This window comes from Hylobates moloch, unplaced genomic scaffold (genome assembly GCF_009828535.3).
Source record: "Hylobates moloch isolate HMO894 unplaced genomic scaffold, HMol_V3 SCAFFOLD_1, whole genome shotgun sequence".
Taxonomy (NCBI): Eukaryota; Metazoa; Chordata; class Mammalia; order Primates; family Hylobatidae; genus Hylobates; species Hylobates moloch.
In genome coordinates, this window is record NW_026652276.1 from 50,289,163 (window position 1) to 50,315,659 (window position 26,497).

The 26,497-nt window shown below is 36.6% G+C and overlaps 1 protein-coding gene across 1 annotated transcript in view; it reads left to right on the plus strand.

Annotated features, from left to right (window-relative positions):
* Positions 1-26,497, plus strand: part of TMEFF2 (transmembrane protein with EGF like and two follistatin like domains 2) — a 255,675-nt gene that overhangs the window by 190,120 nt on the left and 39,058 nt on the right. Inside the window, exons 6-7 of the mRNA XM_032755106.2 lie at positions 14,987-15,135; positions 15,879-15,938. Of these exons, the coding sequence (XP_032610997.1) occupies positions 14,987-15,135; positions 15,879-15,938 (209 nt within the window). The remainder of the gene's footprint in view (positions 1-14,986; positions 15,136-15,878; positions 15,939-26,497) is intronic.

Consider the following 26,497-nt stretch of genomic DNA (forward strand, 5'->3'; position numbering starts at 1 on the left):
TCCCTGAGCTTGGCAGCTCCTATAATAAGTTTCTAGTTTGGAACGTAGTACAGATCAGGAAAAAAGCAGGAAAGGGTAGAGCAGGAAGGACATGGTGGTGACATTTTTGCCTTAGTGCTTCACTATAATATGCCTTAAGTAGCGAGCCACCAAGCCCTAATGATTCTTCCTTTTCTTCCATAGAGTGAATGCCTCGCTCTGGGGCTTTCCTTCCTTGTCCCTATATCTAACACCAATAGCCTGGCAACTAGTCCTTCTGCCTGCACTCTACTGCTAGCGTCATCTTTCTAAAGCACCACTTTCATCATGTTGACCTTCTCATCACACTGTACTCAAAAAGCTTTCAGGACTCCTCATTCCCCAGAAGATAAAGGTCACTCCTTGGACTGGAATTGAGGCCCTTTGCAATCTGTCTAGAGCATTGTGTTCAGCCACATTGGATGGGAAGAGTTCATTCTAATCAGACTGATCTATCTGTGATCCTCCCAGCACACTGTACACTGTCTTCCTCCATATATTTCCCGAGGCATTCTCTCCACCACTCTTCTTCATCTGAATCCTACTCTTCTTTCCAGACAGTTCACTTTCCACCTCCTCCTCCCTATCTTATGAGCATTAAATGAAAGAGTCATAAGGAAGTTGGAGCAAGGTGCCAGACACATGGGAACCTCATGATAATTTCACCCCCTTTTCTGCCACTTGGTCTTGGTTTTACTTGGCAAATTAATTCTGCTGACAGCTTTGCCACTGATGTTTTTTAGATCAGTGTGTTTAATCACCTGTCCCCCTCATCTCACACCAAACACATTGCATGGAGTATGTGCCATATGAATAAAGCCTTTTAAAGCATGTCACTGAATAGTGTACATTAAACAAGAATATTAAATTTCTTATAATGGAATGAATAGGAAAGGGAAAAAAGATGTGGCTGGAGCCAGAGTAGCTGAGATTTCTCAATAGGGGATGCAAACCTTCTCCCACAGAAAGAGCTAACTTGCTTTAAGATACTGATTTCTGAATGCCCCTCCAGATATTATTGCACCAAAATTTGTCACGATAAATCTTATATGCAGTAAATCTGGAAAATCTCTTGGTCTTAGAGGGTGAGAAAGAGTATATAATATAATTCCAACTCACCATGTCTGCACATCAGAATCTCCTGTAGCATTTTTGACAACAGCGACTACCTAGGCCTCACACCAGACCTCCTAAATGAGAATCTCTGAGTTGCAACCCAGTCATCTGGTTTTTTTAAGTATTCCACAGATTTTGATCTGCATCCAGAATTTGAAATCCAGGATTTGAAAGCCAGAAGTTAATGATGGACAATATGTATTTGATTACAACTTCTCAGAAACTTTGTTAAGCAGTTGATATGCATTTAGTGACTACAGTCTTGAGTCATTATCTCCATTTTCACAGGTGAGGATTCTATAGCTTGGGAAAGTGAAGTAGCACAGTGCCATCCAGCTAGTAAATAAGCCTCATTAAATAGAGGTCTATCTAATACCAAGTTCCAACCTGTAGTCACATTCTCCATCTGTCTTTATTATAATTAGATATTATTTCAATATGTGGCCATCAGTCTCTTTCCCAGCCAATAGTTCCCTCTCTTCAAAATGTGATTCTGCTTTTTGAAAGTCCTGGGACCACCCAGGGCAAGAGTTTCGCAGCTCAGTTTTCCTCTGATTGGCTATTTGTTGTCCTAGTCTATTTCTGATCAGTGAGGACCAGTATTCCCAAGACCTTCCCCATGTAATGGGCCAACTTCTATGTTTTGCATCCTTATAAAGAGATCGATACTAATGGCAACTAAGCTTTTTCCACGTGCAAGATAAGCCTGGCCACCCTGGAAAACCTGAGTGCAGTCCTGGGTAATGTTTCTGGAGAAGGGCATTATTCATTCCTCCTAGATTTCAAAACTAAAAGGATTATCCACTCTAAGTTAAAAAAAAAAAAAGTCACCTGAGACCTGAATAATGACATGGGAGACTTACTAGCCTTACCAGTCAGTCAATGCTTTTCCACCCTTTGAATACAGGGTTTAATTTTTTCAATGCATTTTCACATCTTTTACCTCATTTTTTTCTCTCACAACTCACAGTCATTCCTGCACTGCAGTTTCCTTACAGATAAAAAATACTTATAATCAAGTTCCATCAAAAGGAGTGATGTGAGAGTTAATGAGTAAATGGGCTTAAAGTATCATAAGCATCTTGAATGAAAGGTACACTGTTTTTACTGTTATTAATATAATGCAGTTCATCCATTACTGATCTGACAGGGAGCACAGACAGCAGCTCTGACCTTATTTACTGGCCAGGCCAGAGAGGGTCTGCGTAATGGCCCCAGAGACAGACACCCTCAAGAGAAACAAAAAAAAAACCACAGTTAAGGTCCAAAACAACCCAGAAAGCCAGCCGCACTGCAGTGTAGTTGGGTGCTTTGAAACTAACTAGGAATATTGTATGGTCAAAATACGGAATGCACACCAAGTCAAGGACCTTGGGAGAGGAATAAGTGACAGCCATGTTTAATAGATGAAACAAAATCTAGTGAAATTAGAGGGCAGCCACAAACCAGACACATGAATCTGTAATTTGCTAGCTGCCAGGTTCTGCATTCTCACACTCTGGCAGATGACAAGGCACTTCTAAATACACAGAGAAGCTTATTTAACTCATTGCAGATCATCCTTGGAAGAGCCATTTCAAGTGAGGCAGGGAATTAAATTAATGTCAACCCCCCCGGAAATATTGATGAGATAGTTATAAATGTATGTGAGTTGTCTTAAATGCTACCTTTTACTGCTATAATTTAGGTTCCTTACTCCATCAAGTGGTCTTTAAAAATTATTTCCTGTTTCTGTTCTATCTTATAATTCAGAGAGCTAAGGTTTTCAGTCAATGTTAATTTTCTTTGAAGGATTTTCAGAGGGTAGTATTACCACATACAGACCCCTGAAATTATTATTTTCGACTGAGGCTAATTCTTTTTCTTTGTAGCCTAGAAGAAAAGAGATCTATGTAATCGCAGTGTCAAAATGTCAAAAGACTGAGATAGGTTGAAAAAAAGAAGAAGAAAAGAAAAGAAAACACAAAAAACCTTAAAGGCATTCATGCAGTCCTCAGCCTTACAAATCCTTGGCTCACATAAAATACTTGTGACATGCTATAATTAACTAGTTACTCCTCTCAGAATGAATAATAATGCAATTATTTGCCAAAAGCAGTGAAGGGATAGTTTCTGTTTTCAAAAATGTGTGCTTTTCATTTCTGTAGAAAGAAAAACCCTTGATTAATTTACATAAGCTGCTAAAGTGACCTGCAGTTTCACCATTACATTATATGATAATTGCTACCTTTTTTCTTTTTCTTTTTTAATCTTCAAAATGTATTTTTAATTATGTATTTATTTAGAGAGAGGGTCTCACTATTTTGCCCAGGCTGCTCTCAAACTCCTGACCTCAAGTGATCTTTCTGCCTCAGCCTCCTGAGTGGCTGGGACTACAGGCATACACCACTGAACCTGGCTCTTCTGTCACCTTTTTATCAGAGCCTTATGTTTCTCAGTGGCTTAATGTAGCAATAAACTGACAAGTTGCTATCATGTTCAAATTATATTGGTGCCTGAAACTGTACCCAAATACCACAAATGGGAAGTAGTAGCCTGCCTGGTGAAAACATTTTCTTGCCCCAGTTGGACTTTGATGCCATCAAGATTACTAACTGCTTGTTTCCTGTTTCCTTTGTCTGTGGAAACACAAATAAAAGGAGGACAGTGAGCCTTAATTCTTCAGGAACCACCTCTCCTTTGGAGACCCCACATCTGCCAAGTAGCACAAAGTTCTCTCCCCTAGGTGTTAATATATAGCACAATGAAAATTTTCAACTCCTTCAACACCATCTGCCATTCTCTCAGTAATTTATTCAACAACCATTTACTGAAGATGTTTGTAATGCACTGTACTAGGTACCAGGATGTCAAAGGTAAGTAAAACACCTTGCCCTTGAGAAGGTTGCAGAAAAGTATAGGTATAAACAAGTAAACAGGTGCATTACCAATGCAGTAAATGGACCATGGAGGTAAGTGTGAGCCCCCCCCCAACACACACAGACACAAATTTTTTTCACTCATATAAACACACAAAACCACTTCTACCCCATGAATGTAAACTTCCCCAAATTCCTCTTTGAAAGTTTTGAAGCAGACACTTGGAAAAAAATTAATGCTAAACCCTCTAATTTTGTAATTTCAGTAGAGCCCATTGAGCTATACGTTTGTGTGTGTGTGTGTGTGTGTGTGTGTTTGCGTGTAAATATTAGTTTTCATGTGGATCTTTATATAGCATTTTATTTAAGGATAAAATATTTTGAGCAACTGATGCTTTAGATAGTCAGGTTAATCTAATGCCCATAAAATTAGTTACTAATTCTAAAACCAGGTTTTAATTTGCAATGTCTTAAAACTAACATTCACTGATAAATCCTAGTGATCCACAAAAAGTCTGGATTGCTTGTTTGAGAAGACAAGGACCAAGAGTCAGTATGATTTAAATTCATAAAATCATGACATATTCCAAGAGTAGACATAGCCTTGTTTTTCAAATCCTATCTAATCGAAGGATTCCTTTAATCAGAGAATGATAGGAATTTGGGTCTGTGATAGGAGTTTGGGTCTCTCTCTCCTTGTACTTTCAGTATGTAGAACAGGGCAGGCTCTGGCATCAGACTGCCTAGATTTGAATGTAGGCTCTTCCATTTTCAAGCTGTGAGACTTCTCCAAGTCTCAATTTTCTTATCTGTAAGATGCGCATAGTAATAGTAACTTTTAGAATAGCAACCTTTCTTTAAGAATGTAAAATTGTTAGTGTATTCATTCATTTCATTTAGCTATCTATTCAACATGTAGTTATTGAAAGTTTCATGTGTGCAAGATATTGGGCGGGTTGGGGATTGCAAAGATAATTCAATCTTTGCAAGATCAAGATGGACTTAGAGTTTCAGACCATGGTCCTGGAATCCTGCATGTTTTTCTAACTGAATAAGCTTAATAGACATAGATACATGGAATAGAGTAAATGATGATTATGTAATCAGAGTTTATTGGTCTTTCAGAAACATAGAAATGGTAAGTCCTTGGTAATCCAGTCACAACATTTCCTTTTCCCCAAGCTTCATCGTTTTTGTGTTTTGTTTTGTTTTTGAAACAGAGTCTCACTCTGTTGCCCAGGCTGGAGTGTCGTGGCAGGATCTCAGCTCACCGCAACGTCCGCCTCCCCCGTTTAAGTGATTCTCCTGCCTCAGCCTCTTGAGTAGCAGGGATTACAGGTGCCCAACGGCACATCTGACTACTTTTTGTATTTTTAGTAGAGTCAGTGTTTCATCGTGTTGGCCAGGCTGGTCTCAAACTGCTGACCTCAGGTGATCCGCCCACCTTGGCCTCCCAGGGTGCTGGGATTACAGGCATGAGTCACTGCGCCCGGCCCGCTTATTGTTTTCAAACCATTTTAGCAAATCTTTGAAGTTTCTTCCACTTATTCGCAAAAAGAAAAATATTCTCCATAGATTTCCAATTTCGAGTGACTGCTGAGAGTCACAGGAAGTATTTTTAAAATGTACTCTTGCATTTATTTATTATATGCAAGTATATAGAGTAGGGAGCAAAGATGGAAGTTAATGATGAGGATATGCAATTGAGAAAAAGACCAGTATAATCCATGCATTCCTGAAGCTTATATCCCAGGGAAACTTTCACCTCAAGGAATGAATCTATGTCCTCCTCTTGGGCTGAGAACAAAAACATCAACCGTCTATACTTGTTTCTTAGCCATTCCATGAAAGGCTTTATTTGAGGCAACAAGAGCCAGGAATTTCGAGAGGAAACAAATCTTGAAAGGAGGCCTTGAGCGAGCAATGCTAGGAAAGGAAAGGGGGAAGGATGTCAGCAGCAGAAAAGCTGTGGGACTAAAATCAGATTAGTCAAACTGAAAATAAATAAATAAATAAATACACCAATTGGAGAATCTTGTAAAATATCCCACACAATTGTTCAATTTGGTGTTAAAGCTTAAGTGAATTTTTCACTGAAACATTGATTCTAACCAGTCCAATTCAATCAAATTTTATCTATCTGTATTAGTTTTCACACTACTGATAAAGACATACCCAAGACTGGGCAACTTACACAACAAAGAGGTTTAATGGACTGACAGTCCCAAGTGGGTAGGGAGGCCTCACAATCATGGCAGAAAGTGAAAGGTGTGGCAGCAGATGAGAAGAGAGATTGTGCAAGGAAACTTCCCTTTATAAAACCATCAGATCTCATGAGACTTATTCACTATCATGAGAGCAGCAAGGGAAATACCTGCCCCCATGATTCAATTATCTCCCACCAGGTCGCTCCCACAACACATAGGAATTATGGGAGCTACAATTCAAAATGAAATTTGGGTGGGGACACAGACAAACTATTTCACCTCTATTCCCTTTGCACCATTTTTTTTTTATTTTTTTTTTATTATTATACTTTAGGTTTTAGGGTACATGTGCACAATGTGCAGGTTTGTTACATATGTATCCATGTGCCATGTTGTTTTGCTGCACCCATTAACTCGTCATTTAGCATTAGGTATATCTCCTAATGCTGTCCCTCCCCACTCCCCCTACCCCACAACAGTCCCCGGAGTGTGATGTTCCCCTTCCTGTGTCCATGAGTTCTCATTGTTCAATTCCCACCTATGAGTGAGAACATGTGGTGTTTGGTTTTTTGTCCTTGCGATAGTTTACTGAGAATGATGTTTTCCAGTTTCATCCATGTCCCTACAAAGGACATGAACTCATCATTTTTTATGGCTGCATAGTATTCCATGGTGTATATGTGCCACATTTTCTTAATGCAGTCTATTGTTGTTGGACATCTGGGTTGGTTCCAAGTCTTTGCTGTTGTGAATACTGCCGCAATAAACATACACGTGCATGTGTCTTTATAGCAGCATGATTTATAGTCCTTTGGGTATATACCCAGTAATGGGATGGCTGGGTCAAATGGTATTTCTAGTTCTAGATCCCTGAGGAATCGCCACACTGACTTCCACAATGGTCAAACTAGTTTACAGTCCCACCAACAGTGTAAAAGTGTTCCTATTTCTCCACATCCTCTCCAGCACCTGTTGTTTCCTGACTTTTTAATGATGGCCATTCTAACTGGTGTGAGATGGTATCTCACTGTGGTTTTGATTTGCATTTCTCTGATGGCCAGTGATGATGAGCATTTTTTCATGTGTTTTTTGGCTGCATAGATGTCTTCTTTAGAGAAGTGTCTGTTCATGTCCTTTGCCCACTTTTTGATGGGGTTGTTTGTTTTTTTCTTGTAAATTTGTTTGAGTTCATTGTAGATTCTGGATATTAGCCCTTTGTCAGATGAGTAGGTTGCAAAAATTTTCTCCCATTCTGTAGGTTGCCTGTTCACTCTGATGGTAGTTTCTTTTGCTGTGCAGAAGCTCTTTAGTTTAATTAGATCCCATTTGTCAATTTTGGCTTTTGTTGCCATTGCTTTTGGTGTTTTAGACATGAAGTCCTTGCCCACGCCTATGTCCTGAATGGTATTGCCTAGTTTTTCTTGTAGGATTTTAATGGTTTTAGGTCTAACTTTAAGTCTTTAATCCATCTTGAATTAATTCTTGTATAAGGTGTAAGGAAGGGATCCAGTTCCAGCTTTCTACATATGGCTAGCCAGTTTTCCCAGCACCATTTATTAAATAGGGAATCCTTTCCCCATTTCTTGTTTTTGTCAGGTTTCTCAAAGATCAGATAGTTATATATATGCGGCATTATTTCTGAGGGCTCTGTTCTGTTCCATTGATCTATGTCTCTGTTGTAGTACCAGTACCATGCTGTTTTGGTTACTGTAGCCTTATAGTATAGTTTGAAGTCAGGTAGCGTGATGCCTCCAGCTTTGTTCTTTTGGCTTAGGATTGACTTGGCGCTGCGGGCTCTTTTTTGGTTCCATATGAACTTTAAAGTAGTTTTTTCCAATTCTGTGAAGAAAGTCATTGGTGGCTTGATGGGGATGGCATTGAATCTATAAATTACCTTGGGCAGTATGACCATTTTCACGATATTGATTCTTGCAACCCATGAGCATGGAATGTTCTTCCATTTGTTTGTATCCTCTTTTATTTCATTGAGCAGTGGTTTGTAGCTCTCCTTGAAGAGGTCCTTCACATCCCTTGTAAGTTGGATTCCTAGGTATTTTATTCTCTTTGAAGCAATTGTGAATGGGAGTTCACTCATGATTTGGCTCTCTGTTTGTCTGTGATTGGTGTACAAGAATGCTTGTGATTTTTGTACATTGATTTTGTATCCTGAGACTTTGCTGAAGTTGCTAATCAGCTTAAGGAGATTTTGGGCTGAGACAATGGGGTTTTCTAGATACACAATCATGTCATCTGCAAACAGGGACAATTTGACTTCCTCTTTTCCTAATTGAATACCCTTTATTTCCTTCTCCTGCCTGATTGCCCTGGCCAGAACTTCCAGCACTATGTTGAATAGGAGTGGTGAGAGAGGGCATCCCTGTCTTGTGCCAGTTTTCAAAGGGAATGCTTCCAGTTTTTGCCCATTCAGTATGATATTGGCTGTGGGCTTGTCATAGATAGCTCTTATTATTTTGAGATACCTCCCATCAATACCTAATTTATTGAGAGTTTTTAGCATGAAGGGTTGTTGAATTTTGTCAAAGGCCTTTTCTGCATCTATTGAGATAATCATGTGGTTTTTGTCTTTGGTTCTGTTTATATGCTGGATTACATTTATTGATTTGCGTATGTTGAACCAGCCTTGCATCCCAGGGATGAAGCCCACTTGATCATGGTGTATAAGCTTTTTGATGTTCTGCTGGATTTGGTTTGCCAGTATTTTATTGAGGATTTTTGCATCAATGTTCATCAAGGATATTGGTCTGAAATTCTCTTTTTTTGGTTATGTCTCTGCCAGGCTTTGGTATCAGGACGATGCTGGCCTCATAAAATGTGTTAGGGAGGATTCCCTCTTTTTCTATCGATTGGAATAGTTTCAGAAGGAATGGTACCAGTTCCTCCTTGTACCTCTGGTAGAATTCGGCTGTGAATCCATCAGGTCCTGGACTCTTTTTGGTTGGTAAGCTATTGATTATTGCCACAATTTCAGAGCCTGTTATTGGTCTATTCAGAGATTCAACTTCTTCCTGGTTTAGTCTTGGGAGGGTGTATTTGTCAAGGAATTTATCCATTTCTTTTAGATTTTCGAGTTTATTTGCATAGAGGTGTTTGTAGTATTCTCTGATGGTAGATTGTATTTCTGTGGGATCAGTGGTGTTATCCCCTTTTTCATTTTTTATTGCATCCATTTGATTCTTCTCTCTTTTCTTCTTTATTAGTCTTGCTAGCGGTCTATCAATTTTGCTGATCTTTTCAAAAAAACAGCTCCTGGATTCATTAATTTTTTGAAGGGTTTTTTTTGTGTCTCTATTTCCTTCAGTTCTGCTCTGATTTTAGTTATTTCTAGCCTTCTGCTAGCTTTTGAATGTGTTTGCTCTTGCTTTTCTAGTTCTTTTAATTGTGATGTTAGGGTGTCAGTTTTGGATCTTTCCTGCTCTCTCTTGTGGGCATTTAGTGCTATAAATTTCCCTCTACACACTGCTTTGAATGTGTCCCAGAGATTCTGGTATGTTGTGTCTTTGTTCTCGTTGGTTTCAAAGAACATCTTTATTTCTGCCTTCATTTCATTATGTACCCAGTAGTCATTCAGGAGCATGTTGTTCGGTTTCCATGTAGTTGAGCGACTTTGAGTGAGTTTCTTAATCCTGAGTTCTAGTTTGATTGCATTGTGGTCTGAGTGACAGTTTGTTATAATTTCTGTTCTTTTACATTTGCTGAGGAGAGCTTTACTTCCAACTATGTGGTCAATTTTGGAATGGGCGTGGTGTGGTGCTGAAAAAAATGTATATTCTGTTGGTTTGGGGTGGAGAGTTCTGTAGATGTCTGTTAGGTCCACATTCCTGGATATCCTTGTTAACTTTCTGTCTCGTTGATCTGTCTAATGTTGACAGTGGGGTGTTAAAATCTCCCATTATTATTGTGTGGGAGTTTAAGTCCCTTTGTAGGTCACTCAGGAATTGCTTTATGAATCTGGGTGCTCCTGTGTTGGGTGCATATATATTTAGGATAGTTAGCTCTTCTTGTTGAATTGATCCCTTTACCATTATGTAATGGCCTTCTTTGTCTCTTTTGATCTTTGTTGGTTTAAAGTCTATTTTCTCAGCGACTAGGATTGCAACCTCTGCCTTTTTTTGTTTTCCATTTGCTTGGTAGATCTTCCTCCATCCCTTTATTTTGAGTCTATGTGTGTCTCTGCAGGTGAGTTGGGTTTCCTGAATACAGCACACTGATGGGTCTTGACTCCTTATCCAGTTTGCCAGTCTGTGTCTTTTAATTGGAGCATTTAGCCCATTTACATTTAAGTTAATATTGTTATGTGTGAATTTGATCCTGTCATTATGATGTTAATTGGTTATTTTGCTTGTTAGTTGATGCAGTTTCTTCCTAGCCTTGATGGTCTTTACAATTTGGCATGTTTTTGCAGGGGCTGGTACCAGTTGTTCCTTTCCATGTTTAGTGCTTCCTTCAGGAGCTCTTCTAGGGCAGGCTTGGTGGTGACAAAATCACTCAGCATTTGCTTGTCTGTAAAGTGTTTTATTTCTCCTTCACTTATGAAGCTTAGTTTGGCTGCATATGAAATTCTGGGTTGAAAATTCTTTTCTTTAATAATGTTGAATATCGGCCCCCACTCTCTTCTGGCTTGTAGAGTTTCTGCTGAGAGATCAGCTGTTAGTCTGATGGGCTTCCCTTTGTGGGTAACCCGACCTTTCTCTCTGGCCGCTCTTAACATTTTTTCCTTCATTTCAACTTTGGTGAATCTGACAATTATGTGTCTTGGAGTTGCTCTTCTTGAGGAGTATCTTTGTGGCGTTCTCTGTATTTCCTGAATCTGAATGTTGGCCTGCCTTGCTAGATTGGGGAAGTTCTCCTGGATAATATCTTGCAGAGTGTTTTCCAACTTGGTTCCATTCTCCCCGTCATTTTCAGGTACACCAATCAGACGTATGTTTGGTCTTTTCACATAGTCCCAAATTTCTTGGAGGCTTTGTTTCTTTTTATTCTTTTTTCTCTAAACTTCCCTTCTCGCTTCATTTCATTCATTTCATCTTCCATCACTGATACCCTTTCTTCCAGTTGATCGCATCGGCTCCCGAGGCTTCTGCAATCTTCGCGTAGTTCTCAAAACTTGGCTTTCAGCTCCATCAGCTCCTTTAAGCCCTTCTCTCCATTGGTTATTCTAGTTATCCATTCGTCTAATTTTTTTTCAAAGTTTTTAACTTCTTTGCTATTGTTTTGAATTTCCTCCTGTAGCTCAGAGTAGTTTGATCATCTGAAGCCTTCTTCTCTCAATTCATCAAAGTCATTCTCTGTCCAGCTTTGTTCCATTGCTGGTGAGGAACTGCGTTCCTTTGGAGGAGGAGAGGTGTTCTGCTTTTTAGAGTTTCCAGTTTTTCTGCTCTGTTTTTTCCCCATCTTTGTGGTTTTATCTACTTTTGATCTTTGATGATGGTGATGTACAGATGGGTTTTTGGTGTGGATGTCCTTTCTGTTTGTTAGTTTTCCTTCTACCAGACAGGACCCTCAGCTGCAGGTCTGGTGGATTTTGCTAGAGGTCCACTCCAGACCCTGTTTTGCTGGGTGTCAGCAGCGGTGGTTGCAGAACAGCGGATTTTCGTGATACCACAAATTCAGCTGTCCGACAGTTCCTCTGGAAGTTTTGTCTCAGAGGAGTACCCAGCCGAGTGAGGTGTCAGTCTGTCCCTACTGGGGGGTGCCTCCCAGTTAGGCTGCTCGGGGGTCAGGACCCACTTTAGGAGGCAGTCTGTCCGTTCTCAGATCTCCAGCTGCGTGCTGGGAGAACCACTACTCTCTTCAAAGCTGTCAGTCAGACAGGGACATTTAAGTCTGCAGAGGTTCTTGCTGAATTTTTGTTTGTCTGTGCCCTGCCCCCAGAGGTGGAGCCTACAGAGGCAGGCAGGCCTCCTTGAGCTGTGGTGGGCTCCACCCAGTTGGAGCTTCCTGGCTGCTTTGTTTACCTAAGCAAGCCTGGGCAATGGTAGGCGCCCCTCCCCAAGCCTCACTGCCTCCTTGCAGTTTGATCTCAGACTGCTGTGCTAGCAATCAGGGAGACTCCGTGGGCATAGGTCCCTCCTAGCCAGGTGCAGGACACAATCTCCTGGTGTGCCGTTTTCCAGGCCCATTGGAAAAGCGCAGTATTAGGGTGGGACTGACCCGATTTTCCAGGTGCCGTCTGTTACCCCTTTCTTTGACTAAGAAGGGAACTCCCTGACCCCTTGCGCTTCCCGAGTGAGGCAATGCCTCGCCCTGCTTCGGCTCATGCACAGTGCGCTGCACCAACTGTCCTGCACCCACTGTTTGGCACTCCCTAGTGAGATGAACCCGGTACCTCAAGCAGAAATGCAGAAATCACCCGTCTTCTGTGCTGCTCACGCTGGGAGCTGTAGACCGGAGCTGTTCCTATTCGGCCATCTTGGCTCCCCCCTTTGCACCATTTTGTCATGCTATCAAATGGGTTTCTGAACTGCCAATTACTTTTTGTCTATATATATATATATATATATGTAACTTTTTCACTGAAACATTTAGAAACGTACACTATATATGTAATCTATTTATAAAACATAATCTATTTACACAAACAACATAAATATTAATAAAAATTTAAAATATATATATATATATATATAGTGTATATTTCTAAATTTCTTTGGACTTAATCTGGAGATACCTTCAAAGCCCTGATATCTAATTTACCATTTAGGTAGACAAATGACAGAACATACCTTTCTCTCTGTTTTTCAGTTGCTAACAAACAACTTTATAGAAGACCTTGAAGGAGATAATTCCTAGAGTCTGACACAACAACGAACAGTCTGAATCTAAACTGGTTTGAAGGCAAAAGAAACTACCTTTTTAAAAATGCTAATGTTAACCTCCCCCCTCCTTTTTTATTTAATACAATGATTAAGGCTTGGCCTACAAAGTCACTTATCCACTTCCACTCTATAAGAACCAGAAGCTCTTTGAACATGTAGGCAGCTCCTGATCTCAGGTTTTCAGATGCCAAGAATCAGTTGAGGTAGCAGTGTCATGTTCCAGTAGCTTGTGATCACATGACAATATCAAAGCTGAGGTAGGAACACCACTCCTCAATGAGTTAAGTGTTTAGAGATGGTTGCCATCTGTTGTAGCTATTTGTTCCTAAATAGGTAAATGTAAAAATAACCAGGCATTCCTACAGCAGTTCTCTTACAAAAAAAAATAAATAAATAAGTTCATTAGCACATTTTCTGCCAGCATTTTTAAACAGCAATCTAGGTAATTCTGACACAGATGGTCTAAGGACTACACTCTGAGATGCACTGGTGTGTACACAAAGCCTCTCTCAATCAACAGACTGATCAAGCAGTGATTCCCAGGAATTGAGTCTGGTGCCAGGATGACTACTTAAGAATATAGAATTTTAGAAGCTACCCTAGATTTACTGGAGCCTAGAAATCTGCTTATGAATCTGTATACTTTAAGTTCTCCAGGAGATTCTAATAACACAGTCTGTGGTATTAGAGAGAAGGGGTTGGGTTTTAGCTTAACAAATCTGTGAGTGGGTCCTTATTCCACAATTTACTAGTGTCTAACCTTATGTAATATCTTTGGTCTGTAAAACAGCTGTTGTGAGGATTAAATAAAGCAATACATGTTGAGAGTCTAGCATGTAGTAACCTGCTTGCCATTGTATGCCCAGCTCTCAGTAAAATATAGAGAAGTAAACATGTATGCTTCATGACTGAGAAACATATAATCTATTTACAAAACAACATAAATATTAATAAAAATTTAAAATGAGTTTATAGTCTAAAGCTGTAACATAGTTGTACACACACACCAAAAAACACACAGGACACAATATTCAGAATAAAAAAATAGAGAAGTATAAAGACATAGGAACAATCATATAAAATTTTCTTTAAAATGTTTAATTCTTCTTTCGGTAACCTAATTCTCATTAAATCACCGAATTTTTATTTAGATTATAGAAAAATATTAACATCATGAGTGGCAATCAACTTGTATTTATTATTTTATTATTTAAAATGAGAGGTAGAAAAATAGTGGTGTATACCGCGGAAGAGGTTTCATAGGATATTCTTAAAAGGGGCCCAAGACAACCCTGAAATTTTGTACAGAAGGGTTGTTTACATGAATATGGACATTTCTGGGGAGAGATCTATAGCTTTCATTTTTCCAAAGGGTTTTGTGGGCCCCCCAAAATGTTAAGGACCATTGAAGATTCCCGTTTACTACATTTTATGTGCACCCTTATTTATGCCAAAGAAATATGACTTCTGATTGATTGCATGCCAAATAATTTACTTGTTTGCTTTCTCTGAACTGTCCCTCTGAGTCAGTTTTCCACAAGCTTTAACCATTCAAATATCCCAAGAAAAGAAGGAAGAGTAAGATTCAATTTAAGAAAACTCTAAAGCAGAGTTTCATGACTACCTCAGCCTATTCGTATTCTGCAGATATCAGCATGGAAATTTATGTACATGTTTTAAAAGTTCCAGGGCAGAAATTAACTGATGATCATTTTTGAGTTTTTCCTTTTCATTTTTTATCCATTGCTCAGTTGTTTGAATTATTTTCCCATTAGTTCTGTGTTTCTTTTCTTCTCAGATAGAAAAGTGAAGGAACTTCCCTGGAAGGATACAATTCAATTTTGCCAACTTGCATTTTGTCAACTTAGCAATTCTTTCATTTGTGTTTTATTTATAATGTGGTAACAACACTATTGATGTTATGTGTTTTTATTTCTCTCTTTCTTTTTAGGTGTGTGTGTAATATTGACTGTTCTCAAACCAACTTCAATCCCCTCTGCGCTTCTGATGGGAAATCTTATGATAATGCATGCCAAATCAAAGAAGCATCGTGTCAGAAACAGGAGAAAATTGAAGTCATGTCTTTGGGTCGATGTCAAGGTAATGTTCATACCAAAATTCATTTCAAAGACTGTTTTTAGTCTTTGTGCAAAAATGAAAAGTGAAGAAAACTCCTTATTAGGCAGCCATTCCATTTCCAAAATGCAGTTCTTATTTACAATGGATAGTAGAGTCTACTGTAGCATTTGTGTCGATTATAGGATTTTGAGGGGCTCTCAGCAACCGTCCAGATCTGTCTCTATACAATGGAACTGTATTGTCACAATGCCATAAACACAGAAGCTAATATTCACAAGATAGCAGACAATTTTCTTGCAAAGGGAAAAAAGAAAGTCAAAAACATTTTTAAAACGAAGCTAAGAATTTATTAGACATCCTTGAAACTAAAAGCAAATCACTTCATTTTTATGTATTGATTCAGTACAAATATTTAAAATGCATTTTTAAAAGCAAGAGGTACTAGAATGTTCTATTTTCTTTCTTGTTCAGAAACAAGCATTTTCTTAGTTTTTGATTTGTTACTCCTTTGCCCAATTTTTCTCAGTTATAATCGTGAATCTTCTTCTTGTCTCAAACTTTAGAAAGCTCTCTTCATTTTATTATTTGCTCTCTTCAAACAGAAATTGACATTGTAAATCTGTCTTAGTATGCAGGTTGCTTAGAACTACAGTTGTAAAAGTTCCTTAATTGCAATGAAGATATTGTTGGAGGAAATATATAAGTTTGATATTAGATATTTAGGAAACAGTTAATCGATTTTTATTGTTAATTTTTTAACACAGATAACACAACTACAACTACTAAGTCTGAAGATGGGCATTATGCAAGAACAGATTATGCAGGTACATAATATTTTCTTCTACAAAATGTGAGCTCTTCTATTAAAAGAGAGTCCTGGGAAATGGTTGTTTACTACTTATTCCAAAGTGAAGCTTGCAAGACTTCTAACATGTGCTAGTCTTCTCTTGCTTAGTTCAAGCTTTCATTAGGCAAGAGTAATTTTGTTGTTAAAGCAAAGAAGACATACTTTTTTTTGCCAGAGTTAAAGCAATTGTCAAAAATGTCACTAAGATATAATTAGCTTGTTTTGACAGTGCAAATGGTACAAACAACAAAACATTTATCAAATTAATAGCACCAATGGAAATCAATGCAATTTTTGGCACTATATTATAATAAATGCAAATGTTCTTGTTTAAATTTTCATAAAAGTCAACAATGAAAAGTTTGCTAGTCTCTAAAAAGCTAGAAAGGACAGCTACAAATAGTAATGCAGGTTGTCTTTATTTAGATGCAAAGTTAAAAATGTATGTAAGGGTTTTTTTAATAGTAAATTTCTTTAACTTATTTTGAAACTAAAATGTAGTTTCTCAGACATGCAAAATTATAAAGCATTTTGTGTAAAAATATAAATCATATTTAGCAATTATTTCACTTTGAAGAATGTCTCTTGCTAATCTAAGTTTTCTAGAGTGAGAAATAATTCATGGGTATACAACTGAAATTTTAACAGATACTTAAATTTTATAGAAATTTGGGATAAAATATGTAAATAATATATAGGTTGATAATGATACGTGAAGTTTTTTAGTCAGAGCTTTTCATTTAGATATTAAGCAATCATAACTAGATTTATGGCAAATATTCAATCAAAAAGAGTTGTTTCTTATCTTTTAAAATATATACTACCATCTATTCTTTCTTTCTGAAATTTCATTTTCTTTAACAACAGGATAAATGTCTATGAAATTTAAAAAATTAGTTAATATAGAGATCTGAAGTCTTTTAGAATTTGGAAATACAAAAGATATTTTAAACATTTTCCACATTTTATCCTAATGTTTGTTTTTCAATATGTAGATGGAATTTTTGTGTGCTATAAGACAAATTATCATGGACAACTAGACATGGAAAAACATTGGTTCTACCAGTGTATAGCCATTCCCAAAGCATCCAGGAGAGAAATTTACAGATGTTCCTTGCAAAGAATAGTTCAGTGGTCTATAAGTTTGGAAGAGCTCATACAAACATACCCAGAACTTCTCACAGCTCTTATGTTCATTATAAAATATTTAAGAGACATGCATCTTTTATTTATTTATTTTACTTTTTGTTGTGGAGAATTTCAAATAAAGGTAAAATACACAAATGTAGGTTCTATAGCTTACTGAACCTACAAGTACTCATCATTCAAGCCCAGTAACACCAACCCGTGGCTAACCCAGCCCTGTCCTCACCCCTGTCTTTTTTCCATACTTTCATAATATGTGGAAGCAAATCCTGGAAATTTCATCATTTCATTCACAAATACTTTAGCATGCATCTTGAACACAAATCAATAATTTTTAACAAAATTACAATACTGTAATCATACCTAATAAAATTATGAATAGTTCCTTATAATACACAGCTTTTAACAAAATTGTTTGATAACACATTTTTGCGGCATGTTTTGCAGTATTGTTTCCAAGAATGTACATTGTGATATGCTGATCCACAGAAATATTATCAAAAATAATAAAAGATAATAATGAAAAATCAAAGTCTGAGGCTAATTGTATATATTTTAAATTTTAAATGAACACAAATTTAAATTGTATATATTTTTATAAACAATTATTATATTTTGATGGTATTATAAGCCACTGCTACTAACTGCAATTAAAATACCTTTATTCCTATTTTGCAAACTAATTCATTTGGAAAAATCTTCAAAAATGTGGAATTTATGCATATCTTCTTTAGTGAACCATCCGTCTTTGTACTCATTGAAAAATCAAGCCTCTCCCTGAGAATTTTGTTCCTGAAACAAAGAACTCTTCAAGTTGATCAGTGTCAATATACAAATATATATGCATTTATAAAATTTTTCCAATAAATATCATGAGAGATTCTACTGATCTCTCAAAGTCATTTATATTGCATGTTAACATTTTGCCCATTTCAAAGAGATTTGATAATTGAATTTTTATTCCAAAAAGTATTTATATATGGGTTTGGTTTTAAACAGATTATCTCTAATGTTGAGTGCCACTGTTCTTAACTGGCATTTTTTTTCCTATCTTATTGCTTTATTAGGCATAGGAAAAAAAAATACATTTTTAATACATGCAAATGAAAACTCTTCTGTCACTCAGTGTAGTCCAGGATCTTCTAGTTTGGTGTCAGATTTATCCTGCAAACTCTAAAGAAAAACTTTTAAGATAAAAGTAAATTTTAAAAATACATGTTTGTTGAAATCCAAGTATAAGACAGGAACAAAGATAATGTCAACTGAAGCTTGTAATTCCTAGTTAAACATTGATTGCATACTTCAAGATTCTCAAGAAATTTATTTTAGATATATTTATCTTCATTAATGGGCTTCATTAGAATACAATATACACCCTCTTTAGAAATCATTTAAGTAATAGTCATGTTCCTCAACATTTCCAAGCTTCCAATAGTATTTACAGTTTCCTGAATTTGGGAACACAAACTTTGGAAAAAAACTAAAAGGAACCAAACAGAGAGTCTATGTGTCATTGTCCTCTTAATTACTATTTCATATGCTAAAATCTGTCCAAGGAGGGAAAACAGGAGCTGTGTGACTCCTATCCCTCAAAGTTTGCTGTGTGCTCACAGCTCATTTAATGTCACAGCCACTTCCCTTGTTAGACACATATTCACGGACTCTCCCACCTGAGGGAAGTAAGGATCTAACATACTATCATTTTTGCCTTATATGTAGTTAATGCTATAGATTAAAAACCCTTACTTATCTCTCCCAGTTTTTTCTTTGAGCCTACTTTAAGAGCTATTGATACAGGAACACATGTTTCTGATTATAAAAATGGAGATCTTCTTGAAAGAAAGCCTAAATCTTAAAATAAATTAATTGTATCTCATTTTTAATATCAGTTAAAAGAGATCCCAGCAAGGATCAGCAGGAGGTGAATTACCAAAACGTGCAATAAATGCAAACGAAGGGAGCAATGCCTTCAACAAAACTAGTATGTGCGGTATACTAGAGTGTGGCATACTTGCTCAGAGATGTGAATTTCATGATCCTCAAAGGCACATAAATGTAGTCGACACTAGGAAACCAAAGAATTTGCTCAATCATCCCTGCCAGTATTACTTTCTGGTTGCATCTGATTTGGGTCTCTATTCTACCCTCTCTCCTTTAATGAGACCCAAGGCATTACAGTGTTTTGAATAAAGGGCTTTGGATCTCTTCACTTCAAAGCCCAGTGACAGGATACCTGTCAGATGAGCTAAACAGGCCATTTAATGTTACTGTCCCTTCAATATAAGACTTGGGCTTAGACTTAGGTCTGTCTCTACATCCACAGAAAGATTCAGGGAACACAAATTTTACGAACACACAAAGCTAGGGCTTTCCAGGCTTTTCATTGTTTTAAATTGCTAAAATTAAACTGTCCTTCAGGAAGTTTTTAAATAGCAAATGTTTTACACCTCTTGAAATTTGCAACATTTTCTTTCATATATATGTGTGTATATATATATATGTGTGTGTGTGTATGTGTGTGTGTGTGTGTATCCCTCATGTCTTCTAATGGAAAAGAAAAATGAAGGTCAACTATTTGTTTATCCAGTATATATATGTATATTTTCTGATTGTGTTGTTTTTCTGTCTAAAAGTTTGGTCATGCTTCAGAAAAAAAGGCTATATTTTTTCCAGTAAAAATGTACTTAATTTTATAAGTTGTTAGATATTTTATAAAATGAAGTCAGATGATATTGGTTTTAATTATCTAGAAAATAATTTTTTTTTATTTTATGACACCCTATACCAGTTTTCAGAGTTTGCAGTGTTTTATAATTAAAATAGATTTATATTTTTCTTCCATATTTTTTAAATTGAAATTGTTTAAATAGAAATTGAAAACATAAAATCAGAATTGTTTAAAGAAAATACATATACCAGCAACATAGACTATTATAGTTACTGTATTTAGCCCTAAGTTTCTTTGCAACCAATACAAAAGAAGAAATTATGGTTGAATCAATTCATTCAACAAATATTTGCAAAGTCACTGCAATATGCAAGCCACTGTCCTGGGGTTTACAAAGGTGAACAAGTCAACATAGGTATCTGCTAAATGAAACTTAGATTTTTATTATCTGATAAAAAAATAAATAAAAAATAAGTTTAGAGATGAAAGACAAATTTCTCTATGCTTAATTATAAAGGAACTATTTAGCATAGATCTTACTACAAGGCATCACTGAAAAACATAAAATGCATAAAATCTTCAACAGTGATTTTTACAAAATATGCCAAGAGGCTCTCTGTATGGCTGGAAATTTTTAAAATCAATTTTTGACAACATCCTAGAGCATAAAATTAAAATATGTATAACTCCAGGACAATGTTTCTATGACAGACTAAAGTAATGACTTTCATTTATGGGTATTTCCAAACTGGAAAAAATGAATAAATTACAGAGGAAATGGCTATGAGGAGGAGCATGTTTAGCTTCTTTTCCTCATGTATACATAGGTTGAACAGGAACAGGAGTAAAGTCAGGGTAAAGACTATGCTGGATTATAGTATGTCTGTGGGGAGAAGATACTTCCCCTGGCTGTTCGTGAAAAATGTTAAGTCCTGGATTTCATGTCCTCGGAGGGGAGACAGGGCCTCCCTAGCTCTGAGTCTAGCGACAGGCCTGCGTCGAGTTCCTGTGTTTACTTGTTGAACATTATACTGTGGCAATTCATTATTTCTTGCAATATTTATTTTTAGGAAAATTTCCATTCCTCATCCTCAAACAATAATCTATACATTAATCTCAGGTCTGAAATATGGAAGAAGGAAATCAGAAATAGTTAAACGACATTCTACCCATCCTATTAGTAACATCCCATTTTTCCACATTAAGAGGAAGCTGACATCTGGAAAAGGGTATCTAGATAGTTTAAGTGAGTTGTCCTAATAACTTGTTCTCTGTAGAAGCCATTGCAATTTACAAAGCCTTTTCATATATACTGTCTCCTTCAGTCTTCACAACAAACATGTGAAAGAGATACTATATGCTTTTGACAGGTGAGATATGAGGTTCAGGAAGATTAAATAAAAAGAGTATGTGATAGAACTAAGGTTAAAACCATCATTGCTAATTCCAGAATCCAGCAAGTGTGAGGACCAGGGAAGAAGTGTCACTACCTAACAAGTCCCAGCTTTGGGACCGACTCTGCACCCTGAGCGTTAACCATTAGGCAGTTCCAGACCCAAAAATATTTCATCATGAAAATATTTCATCATGATGTTACGTTTTGTGAGATGCTCAAAAGGGTTGCTCACATCTATGTATTCTAAGCATCCTATACGTGATATAATGTTTGCTTTTAAATTTTTCCTTGTTCTGTTTCCTATTTTTCCACATAGAGAAGAGAAAGCAAGAGGAAAAGTGTTTGCTACTGAGTAATCCTGCATTAATAAAAAAATAAAAATAAACAGAAAATAAAAATTTTTAGCCATATTGTGATACGTCATAGCTTTACTAAGATTCACTCACATTGCTTCATTTCTTCTATGTCAACCCAATAAAGCACTAAAGGTACAAATACTAGAGGAAATAAAATTGAGTCTCAAAGAAGCTAAGTGGCTGAGCCGGAACGGGACACAGTATTTTGACATTTTGACTGTCTACCTATGTAAATAGGGTGCTTGCTTGATTCACCTAATATTTGCCTTGATTATGCCTCAACTCTACATATATAGGCATGAATATCAAATGATTTCATTTCATATTTATAACATGAATTAATTCAGTTATGTGGCAAAAACCTACATTTAAAATGGAAGCGTTTTCCATTTGCTTGTGAACACAAGGAGCACTTCACCAGAAACCACGTTTTGTCTGGGCCAATAATTTGATCTGTAGGAAATAAATAAATAGCAGCAAATGCAGGCAGCAGCTTGTAGCACAAATATTGGTATCAACAGTGAAATAAATAAAAATGTTTGCCCAGGCTATTACAGTGCCACTAGACTAGCCTCGAATATTTAAGCCTAGGAAATGAATTAAGATGTCAAGATTTTTTCAAGATTTCTGAGCGAAAGTGTCTCATTGCAAGTATTTTCCCCTCTGGGATTTACATTAGAGTGCTGCAAAATTCATAAAGCTTTCTAAGAACTCTAACTCACAATTTTTCCTGCTCTCTTGAACTTCTGTGCTTTCATTGTTTTCCCCATAAAATCATGTAACCAGTCATCTGTAATATTATGTTATGTTCATGGTTATAGATAAACACAGAAATGGTATTTGCAATACAGATGAAGGTTTTCCACTGAAGAGTTGCCTTGGGCCCTGGTAGACACTCTGGAAAACTTTGTATTTATGCACCAGTTCATAAACGCATCCTGCATCATTTATGTGCACTTTTTCCTATTTGAAATGCTCCTTTCTGTTACAAATTGTTCACCTTGCAGTGTTACTTATCTACTCTTCTCTGCCATAAGTGTGCAGCAGCTGGTTTAGCGGTTGTAACCACAAGATTAGAGGCAACTGAGTTTAAACATTGGCCATGCTATCGTGGTGATTTAACCTTGTTAAATTAGTTGAAGCCTCAGTTTCTTGATCTGTTTAATGGAGATAGCAAGTCTACTTCCAAAGGATTGAAGTTTAAACTAAAAGACATCATGTAAGGCATTAACAAGCAAATTAGCAAGCTAGCTATTGTTACTTTCCTTTTGGTCTGAAAATTGAAGAGAATTGATTTTTATGGGAAATAGAGCACATTTTATGGAATATAGTCTGCCTGTATGATATGTGTTCAGAGTTTTTATACATATATTATCCTTTATGGACTCAAACAATTACAAGAAGTTTCTGGATTATTTTTCCTACCCAAGTCATATAACAGCTTGTTGCAAGAGACCTTGGCTGACTTTTTAATTCATCTATAAAGAAATATTTATTGAATACTTATTTATAAGTTTTCAGCACATTAACACGTCTAAATATTCACAAAGCAAATTTTCTGATTTTCCTCCAGTCAACATATGTATGGTATATTTAGATCACATAAAATATTAATAATATGATCATGAGATTATTACAAGAAATTCAAATAGAAATTCAGTAGGAAGACATAGCTTATGACACAACTGCAGAATGATGATATCATATGCTTTCCTCAATGTAACCTTCAAAGTCAATCACTTATACTCTAGTGCATATGTTTAGAGTACCTAAATATTCATTATTTTTAAAAAGGAATGTAGTATATGGAAATTTATTTCTGTTTATGTAAGACATTATTTTCACTCAGAAATGTTAATGTTCACATGTCAATAATTCACACACACACACACACACACACACACACACCCCGCAAAGAGATCAAAACAAATGTTTTTAATGAACTCATAGTAAAGAAAAGACAGGCCTATCTAGCATGGAAGACAGAGAAAAAAGCTATGTGAGTTCAAACGTCTAGATAACTGCTAGTGAGAATGCCATAATTCTCTACCTTAATTTTTCTTTTTACCTCAAGTATATGTTATTTCAATTCCTAGGAAGAGTCGTGTAAGTGCAGGTAGAATGTATGAAGCTTAAAGAAGAGTAGGATATAGCCCAATGCTCTGTATAATTTCAAGGCACAATGTTTTCCATAAACCTACTAAATAGAATTTAAGCCATTTCAAACAAAAACAACACACAAACACACACATACACACACTATTCTGAGCACTTTGATTTGCTGCTTTTGTTAACGAGTCTGACATGCCCCAAATATACAAGCCCACATTATCAAGAGCTTTAAAAATGCAGTTCTCCCATCTTAATGATTTGAAACTATATATAAACATTATCAACTAAAAATGTCTTAAAATAGCTATACAACAAAATCTCTCAAAGAAATTACATTTCTAAACAGCTATTTGTTTCATGGTTGTAGCTTGTTTCCTCCAGTTGTTCATTCAGAAAACACACTTTTACTTTTGAACTTGGACGTAATCAAAAGGAACCAAATTTGTGGACCAAACTCCAGGCATAACAAGAATGTAGAAATCAGTGCTAAGGCTTGAGGCAAGTGGTGGCCTAGTAATCTAGGAATAGTAAGGAGGATTACGGAGGACAGTACTCCACCTCTGAGTCCTGAAGTGCAGGGGAGGAGGGTAGAAAATACAGCAACTTTGTGAGAGGGTGGAAGGGGGTTGGTATTCTCAGAAAAATCTAGTGTTTCAGTATGCAAGAAGAAAGGTGAGAATTTCATTGAAGCTTCTAAGGCTAGAAGGGAATTTGCCAATTCTGCAGCACAGTTTTGGGTGAGCTTTGGGAAGTTTTTGGAAGTTGGAGGCAGAGAGATGGGCTTAATCAAGGGCCGAGAACCAACAAGGGCAGCACATTGTGGGTCTGATGATTTGGTGCAAGATGGATAACTGGACAGGATAATGCCAGAATTATACTTTCGATAGTGACTAAATTCACGATCGGGGCAGGTATTGCTCTCAGACTTGTAGACTCAGATATCTAAATTTTCACTCACTCAGAAATGTTAATGTTCACAGACAATTTACATCCTCTGACCAGTGTTTTCTCTTCCTAGAGTTGAATTGCCTGAGAAGCCCTTATACTGAGGTTACTCGGCGAGCCTAACTAGAGCATATATTCTTTAGATGTTTAAGGCATCGAGCTAAAACAGCCTGATGCAAATATCAACACAATAGGGATTCCACTGCCCTCAAATTAGGATAAATAAGTGTCCTTGGCTAGGACCCCCTCCCCAACTGTCATAACTTGCTCTAACATTCTTGACCTGACCATCCTTGGTCTGAGTTTCCATTTCTGGGTGGCCTCCCACCCAGTCCATCTGTTTTCTCAGATATAGTAAATTTAATCAGGATAAAATTGAGGCCTGGTTTCACAGAAGCCATTTCATGACTTTAAGCCTGAGCTCCTCTGGGATCTCTAGCTCAGTAGCCCCAAGAAATGACCATTTTAGTATATATCTCAGTCCTTATTGGATTGCTATGTCCTTCTGCAATGGGAAAACTGCAAATGTTTTTTCACAAAGTTAACTTTGAAAGGCATTTTTTAACATATAATTTAAGGTGGTTTGGTCAATAACAAAGAAAAGTGAATATTTTTTCCTATGGTAGATCAGCATTTATGTTAGCAAATGCCTTTTATGGTGACGTTGTTAATGTTTAACTTAATAAAACACAGACAGAATGAATGTACTAATTATCCTGCATTTCTGCAGAGAGTTATTGATGCATTATCAATGTTTCATAGCGTTACATAATGTTCCCGTAAAATATATTTCACGCAATTTAAAAAAAAAAAAAAAAAAAAAAACCTCTGCCTTAATCTTTCTTTCACATTTTCTGAGGTTGAAAGCTGTGTGTGTCATACATTAGAAAACTCCCTCCCAAAAGTATGTCTTTAAAAATTTCATTTACTAATAAAAATGTCTGTTTAGCTAAAAAAAAATCAATATTTTTTAAGTATTCATAAAATGGAGACTAAAATCAAGCTCCATTTGTCCTCTAGAAATTAAGTATTCCAGAAAGACCATGTTATTAGTCTATAGACTTTAAACGAACAAGCGATCAGTGCTTTGTCAGGCAGTACACATCCAAATTCACTTCTGCAGATTGGCTGTTCATGTACTGTCAAAATTATTCTACAAATCTTGCACCACTGGATTTTTTTCCTATTTACTTTTCTATTATTTAAAGAGCACCAGGGAAGTTGAAGGTTTCCTGTTGTTTGAAATAATCTCTGAGCTATCCTCACACCCCTAGCCACTCACTCATTCCCTACAGCTGGCACATATGCCTTTGTTATTGATGTTTGATTTTTAATGAAATATAGCTATAGAAGCATGAGAAACAACCAACAGGCAGACCAGGGAAACTTATCTGTGAGATGGTTTTAATAAAGTGTCCACATTGTCTTCTATATGTAGAAAAATTAAGAGTAAGCCTAACAAACATTCCATCAACAATGACAGGCAACTATTAATGCTTATGTATCTAAGTAGATTGTCAGTGCTATATTCTAATATTGAAGTTGGTTGTTTTCTGCAGCTTAGCATACTTCTGAGCTGTTCATCTTAGCCATGAATTGATATGTACTCAGGAAACACAGCTAATTGTAATGTTATCCTAAGAAAACCATTATCATCTTCATTATAATCATGATTATCATCATCATTATAATCATCAGGAAAATAATACCACTGGAATAGGCTCATTTTAGTTCATTCCAAAATCACCTAGAAATTATATGTGTGTTATCTGTTGTTTTGGATTCTCTACAAGGCTATTCTCCAATGACATGGATAATCATATTTTTAATTTCACTTGGATTTTAGAGCCAATGACTTACAAATAGCATTTTGTAGAAGACCTTGGAGTAGGATGCAGAACTTTTGACTTAGT